At 36.2% G+C, this 11,388-nt stretch overlaps 1 protein-coding gene across 2 annotated transcripts in view; it reads left to right on the forward strand.

Annotated features, from left to right (window-relative positions):
- Positions 1-3,927: 3,927 nt before the first annotated feature.
- Positions 3,928-11,388, forward strand: part of LOC117115329 (E3 ubiquitin-protein ligase TRIM69-like) — a 44,750-nt gene continuing 37,289 nt past the window's right edge. For both annotated transcript variants that reach the window (XM_033259076.1, XM_033259077.1), the window contains exons 1-4: positions 3,928-4,099; positions 6,813-6,934; positions 9,132-9,271; positions 10,774-10,836. In XM_033259076.1, the coding sequence (XP_033114967.1) occupies positions 4,061-4,099; positions 6,813-6,934; positions 9,132-9,271; positions 10,774-10,836 (364 nt within the window). In that variant the 5' untranslated portion in view covers positions 3,928-4,060. The remainder of the gene's footprint in view (positions 4,100-6,812; positions 6,935-9,131; positions 9,272-10,773; positions 10,837-11,388) is intronic.

The raw sequence follows: 11,388 nt of genomic DNA on the forward strand, positions 1-11,388 counted from the left end.
TCATGAAGAAGGTGTTAATGCGTGCATTTCAAATTACAAGCAAATTCGGGGCAAAACCCCATCTAAATCACATCTCCGTGAACTTATTATGCTAATTCTAACCAATAATAACTTTGTTTTCGGCGACGGTCATTACCTTCAAATTCATGGTACAGCGATGGACACTAAAATGGCTCCATCTTTTGCTAACTTATTTATGGTACAATTTGAGGCCAATTTCCTGTCCCTACAGCCCAAGAAACCAGATGTTTGGTTTCTTTACATTGATGATATCTTCATGATCTGGACCCATGGTGAAGGTAGTTTGGATGCGTTCATATTGAACATTAATTCGGCTCATCCCACAATCAAATTCACTGCTAACAAATCCACAAGCAGTGTAGATTTTCTGGACATCACCGTGACCATGGAAAATGGTACACTCAAAACTGATCTCTTTCGTAAACCCACGGATAAGCATATGTACCTTTCTTTTTTTCTTTATTCTCTCCCGCACTGTACAAAAAACATTCCGTACAGCCAAGCATTGCGCATGAGACGCATTTGTGCCACCACTGGTCTTCCGGTGATGCTGTAAAAATATTATAAATACATTTTTGAACGTTAAAGAAAAGGAATTCGCGGGTGTGAAAAATAGGTACCCCAACATGGATTCGAACCCGATTAAAGCACCTAATTCTTTCATACTCGTGCGCACGCATATTAGACAGCAGTATAATCCTTGATGCATGGCGAATAACAGAGATCAATATGATACGCCCTCTTCTTATCAGCAATTGACGACAAGACGAGATCTACAAAGAGAGCTTTTTGTAAGTATAAATAATGATATACGATAGAGATAAAATCTAACTTGTCTTTTGGTAATGCTGTAAATATATGTAAATACATTTTTAAACGTTACCGGGACCTTCTGCTATAACTCAAAACTGATCTCTTCCGTAAACCCACGGATAAGCATATGTACCTTTCTTTTTTTCTTTATTCAAATTTCTGCCAAGCACAAAACAACAAACAAATTTACAAAAACATGGCAAGGAAATACCAAACAGGTGCTAAACACCTATGCAGGTTGGTCAACCCAAAACAGTACAGAAACAGAACAACTACTCTCTACAAAAGGAACATCTACACGAAAGTGACCAACTACAAACATTTTCAACATAAAAAATTATTTAAGAAATAGTTATCAAAATAGTTTAAAAGTTTAGTTTTAAACGAACTAACAAATAAATTAAAATTGCGAATTTCACAGGGTAAAATGTTCCAAATTCTGGTAGAACGAGGGATAAAGGATTGAAATGAGAGTTCAGTCCTGCAGCGACGAATATCCAAAAGTGTACCAACAGAGGATCCACGGGTAACACGGCGTGGGTAATGAATATTGAATAGATTATCTGAATTAATTGTGGTGGAATTAAATAACTTCAAAAGTAATAAAATATCAGCACATTGTCGCCTATAACATAATGGAAGTAAATTACAAGTCTGAAGTCTACATTTGTAATCTAAATCAATATTATTTAAAATAAATTTAGTTCCTCTTCGCTGGACTCCTTCAAGTGATTTTATGTACGGTAACTTTTGGAAGTAGGAGACCAGACAGTAGAGCAGTGTACAAGATAACTTCGAACAATACTAAGATAAAGAGATAGTTTAACATGGAAATTGCAGTGGAAACTTACACGCTTAACCAGACCTAACATACGATTTGCTTTGGATATAATATTATAATAATGGGCTTTCCAAGATAACTGAGAATCAATGATGACGCCAAAATCTTTTATATCAGTAACTCGTTCGAGAGGATCATTTTAAATTATATAATTATAAAATATAGGTGATTGTGATCTGGTAAAAGAAATAATTTTACATTTTGAAGTGTTAAATTTTAAATCCCATTTCTTAGACCAGTCACTCAAAATATCCACCTCAGTCTGGAGTGAGTGACAGTCATGTATATTATGAATTTCTCTGTAAAATTTGGCGTCGTCGGCATAAAGAGCAATAGTGGTATTGCAGCTTAAGTTATCAGGCATGTCATTAATGTATAAGATAAACAATAATGGTCCCAGTATCGACCCTTGTGGGACACCTGATGATAATGGGAACCATTGAGAAGACTGACCTTCAATTACAACTTTCAGACTTCGGTTAGTTATATAATTATTAAACCAGGTAAGTAAGTTACCAGTTATACCAAAGGACTGAAGTTTGTGAATCATTTTATGATGAGGCACAGAGTCAAAAGGCTCGTGAAAAATCAAGGTAAATTGCATCTGTATGACCAGACCTTTTATCAAGAACTAAACTAAAGTCGTTAATAATCTCGGTAAGTTGGCTAACAGTTGAACGTCCTTTAACAAAACCATGCTGTCTGGCAAAGATCTTCTGTTCAAGGTGAGGATAAATTTTGTCATAAATGCTCCCTAGCAGCTGTCATCCCCCGCACTGTACAAAAACATTCCGTACAGCCAAGCATTGCGCATGAGACGCATTTGTTCTTCGGATTTAGATTTTCAGAATCGCACAGAAGAGCTATCCGGACATCTCCGGAATAGAAATTATCATCGAGGACCCATCGAAAATACTGTAAAAAAAGCAAAGGACATACCTCGTGCTCAAACACTGACGTACAAACCACGTCAGCGATCGACCAGAGTGCCACTGGTCACTACCTATTACCCTAGGTTACCACCACTAAGGGCTATAATTCAGAAACATATGCCCATTCTACAGACCACAGAACGTCTTAGGTCTGTTTATCCGGATACACCTTTCATAGCCTATCGCAGACCACCTAACCTTCGTGATATATTAGTACGATCTAAATTCAATAGGCAAATTAACTCTTGCGACAGCCATAATTTAGGTAGTCATCTTTGTGGTTCATCATGCAAAACATGCTCCTTGCTTGATTCTACACAATCATTCAGGAGCAACCAAACAAACCACATATTTCGGATAAGGCAATCAATTAATTGCCTCACCAAAAATGTCATTTATCTCATATATTGTAAACAATATGTCAGAGAAATCTGCAGACGGATCCGATTCGGCCTTCCAGGACTCATCAGTGCAGCTGGGGTATAGACCCAAAAGAAACGTTTGACCAGCTTAGGAAGGGCCCAAACCAGTCCCACTACCACTAATGATTACAGAGCCAAACCAAGGCAATATATGTTTTTATATATATATATATATATATATAAACATGGTTTGGTAATATAAGAAAAATCCATTACAAAAGAATACAAGGTATTATAAATCAGGCTGGAAAAATCCTAATACAAAATAGACAATTAGATGATAGTCTTGAGATTAAAATTATTGATAAGATAGTTTTCACTCACTAAAAGCATCCTTCACTTGGCTACCATCAGGTAAATGTTTAATATCACAAACCTGTTTTTCTGCAAATTTAGATTTTTGAATTTCTCATTTATTCGTGTTTTCGATGTTCTCTTGTTTTAAATTGTTCATGAAATTTAAATTGTTGTTGCATAATCTCTTTTTTGTTTTTCATAAATATTTTAATTGTCTGTTTTTGTAAACTGTATTTGTCGTCAGAGATGCAAATAAATCAAATCAAATCAAATCAAATATCAACTCACTCGTACCACAATTATCCAAGAATTCTTAATCAAAATAATTATGTTTTTGGGCCTAATCCTAATTATATTGTTGTTCGTTGTTTTGTATTATTTTTGCACTCTTTTTAGGATGTGGTGTACCAAATGATTTTCTGAAAGGATACTAATAAATGAATTGAAAGTACTGATATCAATTGTTAAAAAATGATATTCCTCGGCATGAACTGGGTTGGTAAAATGGATTCTGCTAAAAAATGATAACAGTTAGAGGGCGTTCCTCATGTTTATCTATATCATACAAAAGTACTGTACACATAGAGATTAATAGCTCTATGACTGTACATCATTGTGTACGTACGTGAAACTAGTGTACTCGGCCGACATTCATTCGATCCTGTACTTCTTGCGTAGCACAAATCAGTTGTTTGCTTGAAAAACACAGCTGTATTTGTTATTGTATAAGCAGAATGAGTAGGCCTAATACAGATTTACCGTTGTCTATTCGTGTATGTTGGACTATTTATACAGTAGTATTTTGGATCTAGGCTACATAAAATGGCTAGGCCCAGGCTAGGGCCTATTGATTGGCTGTTGCAGTAGGCATAGCCTAGGCTACTAGCCTATTACTAGGTGGGAGGAGGCCTAGCCTAGGCCTACGCCTAACTACTGTAGCCTAGGTAAGGTAGGCCAGACCCTAGGTACGACTGTAGCCTAGGTAAGGTAGGCCAGACCCTAGGTACGACTGGACTCCATGGCTAGGCTAGGCCTAGTGCCAACTACCTACCCTAGGCTAGCCTACAATTTCAAGGGTAGGCCTAATTATTATAGTAGGTAGGCCAGCCCTACAATTGTTTTGCCATGGGCTTAAAGCCATTAAGAAATTGCTCTAAAATTATGGTATAGCCTAGCCTAGGCCTCCTTCAGCAAGCGATTGGTTGCGACCCAATGTTTGGGTCCCAAAAACATTTTGATGGGTCGCGCAATCACTTCAGAAAAAATATGATGGTAACAAACAAATGTGCCGACAAAAGAATGCCAACAACCGAACCCTGATACAAGTGCGTTAGCTTTACATTTACTGTTTACAATACATTTCTTTTCTAATTAACTGAAACAGGAGCCATTGGTAAAGTTTTGGATAAAAGTTGAAAAAAAAAAGTATCAAGAAATCAGCCAGGTTGCGACAAAGTTTCTTATGCCGTTCTCAATGAAAAGGTGAAAGCCTGTATTTAAATCATTGTGTATTCTCGCGTAGAAGATGAAGCTTAAAATAGCAAGTTACGATCGAAAAATGTGGCGTCATCTTAAACGTACAAATTTTTAGATTTTTTTATTCATGTTCGTCTTAATCTTATGTGAGGGTCTTCCGTAACACGCAAATTTGCTACTAAAACATGCCCACCATACAAACATTGTCCAACTGTCTTCTGAATCAGTCTTATACGCAGAATAAATGGTTCTTCCCTTATGCTCAAGTATCGGAATAGACTGTAAACTGTTAACCTGAGCTGTGCCACCTTCAAAATTGTATTATCGCCACTCCACAACCGGATTGATGAACTTTCTGTCAAGAAGTAAACCATCGCACTAACGGGCCCTAGGTACACTACTAAATTTGATGATCCCTTTTGGTATGACGTACATCATTGTACAATGTACTGTACACTTATTTTGAAATTTTATTTCCCAAAAAAAAAGTTATTCTGAATTCTGAAACTTTCTTTGCTGTTAAAATAACTCCTTTAAAATATCAATATCGTGAGTAGAATCGCTTTATGTTCCAATATTGCATTTATATTCCTTTAAAAACAATACTTGGTGTGTTAATGTCATTTAACAGTGTTTTTAAACACATGTACAGTATAAAATAAAACTTCAGAAAATGAGAATCAAGTGCGTATTTTAAGTGTGAACACCGACGTCTCTCGCACATGCTCAAAATGTGAATATACATCCTCAAATCCAGATTATCGAAGTAAAGTAATTTTCAATTTTTTTTCAATTTATTCAACATTTATTCGGCCGTATATAAACATGCATGAAAATTAAACAAAAATGGTCAAGGGACGACATAGAAACTCTAACGAGTCCGTCACTGTTGCCCCACTTCAAAAACAACATTAAACATGAAAATAAACAGAAAATAAACACTCTTCCGTATAAATAAGATAAACATAATGTTTTTCTCTGATTATTTACATATGTAATTCAATTCCATAACTCTAATTTTTTGCATGGATCATTGGGTTTCAATAAAGGTCAGTTTAAGTTTTGATTTGAATTGTTTTAATGTGTTTGCAGATGTTACACCTTGGATTTCAGAAATGAAACAAGGTATAACTAGGTATTTTGCATACCTTTTGCTATTAAATGACACCTTTCTGTAAATTAAAAGACAAAATTAAATAAAATAGGGAAGCAATAAATGCAAGATAGTGACTAAAAGCAGGCAAACCTGACCACAATAAATATCGTATTTAATAATTAGCTGAGCCTGAGGTCGATGGGTTGTGGCTGAATGTTTAATATTTGAATTTGGGTCGCGGCTGAAAAGGTTGCGGAACGGGGGTATAGGCAACTGTGTATCTATCAAAACTCGATCAAAATCATTTTATAATACTACTAGGGCCAGGGCTATAGAGAAATACAGTATTACAACCAGGCAGAGACCACAGGCCTGAATTGAGATATTCTAAACTTGTGAACATGCAGTTCCATAGCCCCTGAATGTGCCAGGGCAGACTGTACCCAAATAGTTACCGATCCAGTAACTCAGTGGGGTTTGTGTAGTGTTCACATTTTGACAACATGTAGTCAATATACCTGTACTATTTTAGAGTGTTTCAGATGCAAATTTTAGATGGATGCAATTAATTATTTTAATATATTTTTTCTGGTGATAGTTACTTCTTATATCATTTTCCCTTCTAAACAAGGTCTGCGGCCAATTGATGGATAAGACAACCCACCCCTGGCCAGGTGCTAATAATTCAGTTCCGGGATCCGGCGTAGCAGCCAAAAAATCTCTAGCAAAGTGCAAAAATATAATCATTTAGATAATAGATTAAAATGGCTGAACCTTGGAGCTTCCTGTTTTCCCCCATCCCCCTCTTGAGAGGACACTTCCAACCTGACCGTAGATTTTTGATTGCCACTCAGACCCCTGCAAAAAGTTGCTGGATCCACCACTATAATTGTATAATGTTTATTTTTGTACAGGTGTCGTCAATTGATGCACACTTTGATTGCCCAGTATGTATGTGCTACTTCACCAAAGCATGCCTAACCTCATGTGGACATCGCTTCTGTGAAAATTGCATTAAAGGTTGCATAGACACCAGGTAAGCCCAATGACATGTGGCAAAGACAAACCAAACTAGTCACTCGTCGCAAAAATCGATTTTGAGTTATTAATACAGTGTTACAGAGTAAAATAATAGCTATAAAATGGTAAAAAAATCATTCAAATCGGACATTTCCTTATGAAGTTACAAGCGTTTAAACACACAGCAGTTTAAAGAACTATATATGAGAAATCAGCCTTTAAAGTTTATGATTTCAGGCATTTCTCATGCAGAAACTATCATCAAATCGTTAAAAAATGTTGTTTTAACATTGCACATTGGGAAAATAACAGCATAGAATGATGTGTAGGTATATAAAGTTTAGTGCAATAAAATAGATTTAACTTCGACATTCCAGCATGATTTGGCCATTTTCTCTGAAACACGATTTGCGACGAGTGACTGGTTTGGCTTGTCTTTGTCACATATCATGGTCAGATGGTGCACTGGGCCATCAGAAATCAAGTGGTGTTTTGGGGGGTTTTTTTCAGGGGGAGGGGGGTTGGCCTTGACCTTGTGGTTTACAAGCTAATAATAGGTACACCCTTTAAAAGTCAAGTGCTGCAAAACAATGCTGCGTAAATCTTGTTAAACATCGATGATGAAGCAAACCACAAATTGTAAAATTATAAATAGGCAACTTAACTTAGCACTCTGTTTCTACATTTGTTCTAAAAAATCATAGTACTGTAGGCCGAAAGTACAGCTGACCTAAAATCTAATAAGGTTGCTGTTTTTGGCGCATGTTTTAAAGGGGAAATTTTTTTTTAACTATAGAGTAGGTATTTTGTTTGGAAGGGCCACTTTTCAAACTTCAGTTTATAGATTTGTTACCTTAACATGACTTTTACCCAGAACTCAGTGCTGTGGTTACAGGGGTCCCAAGTTGAAGAACTCCATTCGCAGGAGATTTTGTCGGGAACCTTTGGCCGCCTGCAAATACAACGTGCGTCGTGTTGCAGCCAATACTCAACTACTCATAATATCAAATATTTGACGTACAATGATCAAACCCACAGTTAACTTGCTCTTGCTTTAATTTTTATTTACACAATGTAAATTACCATGAAATTACATAAATTTAATGAGATTTAGCCAATCAAATTTCGCTAAGCACCATCGTTTGCAATTGCGCCCTCAGTTTACTCAGAAAGTTCAGTACAGCTAGTTACCTGTATGTTTAAAACTCGAGTGTTGCGGTGTTTGGGTGTAATGTACACGATTTTAATTTTCATTCCTTGGTACTTTATTTTTGAATAAGATGCTTCACTTGGCCTCGTTTTGGCTACGATAGTTTAATAATTTGTTATTACCATCATTCATTATCATTAATGAAATATTAGTCAGTCAGAGGGCTTATTAATATGTATACTAAGCATGAAGGTGGCGCTTTACGACGGCCATCTTGGATGGTACACATACATAACTCTGCATTGCTGTGCCATCTTGTCAGCACTCTAGTTACTTAATAGCTCTATGCTTTTTCCAGAGTTTAGTTGGTTGACCTCAATGGTGCGTACTTGAACTGTGAATTAAAAGCACATGAATTTTGCGTTTCTTCGCTGGAGCCATATATTTTTACTTATTATTTTTGACTATTAATTGTGTGATTATTTTCATGAAACAGCTCGATAAAATTAATTTTATGCAAAAAGTTAGCTGTAGGCCTGTTCTACGGGTCAAAAGGGCGTGTTGTTTACGGGGTTGTTTAGATATCAAATCACACTGCAGGCATGGTCTCAGGCCGGGCGTCGGAAGGATGGGTGCATCGACTTTTTTAATAAACAAAGTGTATTTTGATTCCATGTTTTCAGCAGCTACCGTAATTAATTGCAAATGCATTATTAGCAGTGATGGTAGGGCGTGGAATAAACTTATTTGTGATTGTTTACGATTGTTTTTTAACATCCTGAGTTATGTTTTTACCTAGGCTAACTAACTAAATAGCCTACTCAAATTATTAAAAATTTACTGGAGAATTTTTTTCATGCGGTAGAAAAACGTAAGCTTATGGTAGCGCGGTAGGTTGTCGCTAAAAGCGGTAGACTACCGCAAGTCGCGGTAGACTTGAGACCTCTGTGGTTACTATTTTACAACCAAATGAAATGCATGGGACAATGAAACCTAGAATTAGGCCTTTAAATCAAGATTTGTTTATAATTAACAAAAACTAACAATTATACTTTATTTTCAGGCACAAGTGTCCATGTTGCAATACACGTCTGGAGCATGCACAGTTAACACATGATCCTCAGTTTGATAGTCTTGTGGCGAGTGTGCTAAAGGAGAGAAAAGCCGCAGAGCAGTCATACTTCTCAGATCTAATCAAAGCAGGTAAACTCATATCCAAAAACAAATGCATGAGGCTCTTTCCTCGGGCGGATTGCTATAAGTGGTCTTTAGACGGTCTTGACGCTTAGTCGGCTCTAATCGTGACATCACTACTGGTCCATGACTATAGACCATTTCTACAGTATACCACAGTCTAACCAGTTAGCCATCTTTAATTTTAAAGCCTGCTTGGAGGAGGCTTAAAATGGTCTTAAATCATTTTCATCATGGTATTGTAGGTGCTAGACCTACACTGTAGGCCTAGATTGTCAAAGACTAAGAATCGAACGATGAATATTCGTAAATAAGTTTATTTACATTCATTTTGATAAATATGCATGTTTTGAGCAAGAGTAACAGCCCCCTCAATTTTATTTTAAACCAGTGAATGCTTGTTTGCGTTTCAATACTCCAACCGGTCTAAACGAAGACTGTTTTATAGCAATAGTCTTAGCAGAGTGACTTTAGTAAGACTGTCTTAAGTGATAAAGATGGTTTTATTCAAGGAGTTAAGACAATAAGAAATTTGAATATTTGCATATAATACACTATTGAAAATTTATCATACGAAAGCTGAAGGATTTTTTTGAAAGCATGAATCTTAATAAATTTCCTCTAGTGTAATTATAAATAGGCACTATTCTAATGGCTTTATAAATCAATCATTGTGTTTTAATGTTAGTTTTATGTTAATCAAACTTTTGTTGTAGCCAACCATTTCTGTAGTGATATGGTCAGTATATCTGTGCATATATTACATTTAGCTGTGCGTGCGGATTGTTGCTGCAGTAGTACGAGCTAGTCAGCAATGCAGTTGAAATGTTATGTACAACGTTTACACTACAGTACGATGAAAATATATTTGATTGTGTTTGAAGAACTTGTCATGAGCTTATTATGTTGATAGACATTCGTCAAAGAAATGAAAATTTCTTCGAGAATCTGGGTGAATACTGTACAACTCTAATCACATTTTGGTCAGTGCAGACTGATAAAATCGTGTGATGGTTTCACCTAGGCTTACAAATCGATCTAGGGGATTGCTAGACCTGGATATACTGCCTACATCTAAATGTATTCCTTGCATCTTTGAAACAGGTCTAGAGAGGCCTAAAATATTCCTATTAGAAATTCAGTTCCGTTAGTTTCCTTAATTTTTTATACATAATACAGTATTGCTTGTTCTAATATACAGTACCTTGTTTTACGAATGTCATTTTTTCAATCACCAGTTGTCAACAAATGACGATCGGATAGGTGTCCTTTTTAGATACTGTAGGTGACACGCTTCATAGTGCTAGGTGTAAAAATACTAACCTAGAATTCATCGCAGTACATGCATAATAAGTTGAATTGGTCTTTTGCACACATACCTAAAAAAGATCCAACCAAGCGTGCACTGTATGAAAAAATAGTGGACTGTGGGGATAGGCAAATTTCATTGAAAGTTGCAGTGATGTGACATCACGATTGATAGTTATAACATGTTTTTTTTTTATTGATAGCTCATGAACAAGAGAACAGGGAACATGCTAGAGAAAAAACACCTATTGAAATTGTCCTTCAAAGTAAGTAAATCCTGAATATTGATAATACTAGAAATTGCAAATTGCAAGTGAAGTGCTGCGAAGTACAACTGCATAAAATGTTCTTCGAACAAAATTATTTTAAGAGTCAAGTGAAAATAATGAATAATAAAAATATAACAAATAATATGAGCACGACTCATTTTCTATATTAGAACAGTGTTGGTACCGTGTACAATAGTGTTTTGCTGCAGTGACATCTCTCTGCTGGCGACTCGCTGCTGCTGGCGATGACTCGCTGCTGGCGAATCGATCTGCGCATGTGTATAAAATGGTATTTATTCCGAAAACACTATGCCAGTCTACAACAAGCGTCACCTAAATTTAATAATTAGCACGTTGAAATAGGCTAATAAATAAGTTTAACTGGGTTCGTAAATAATATTGGCCTCAAAATATTGTGGCTGAGACATGAGCCGATTAAACGTAGAAATAGGAAACCTAGAAATATAGTAAAAACGCTGAATAGTACTCCAGCGTCGCGACATGCCGACGTTGGTACGAGTAGGTTAGTCTACAAACGTCACCTAAAGT

This window comes from Anneissia japonica, unplaced genomic scaffold (genome assembly GCF_011630105.1).
Source record: "Anneissia japonica isolate Jap-2015-1 unplaced genomic scaffold, ASM1163010v1 scaffold287800_len1627635_cov199, whole genome shotgun sequence".
Classification (NCBI taxonomy): Eukaryota; Metazoa; Echinodermata; class Crinoidea; order Comatulida; family Comatulidae; genus Anneissia; species Anneissia japonica.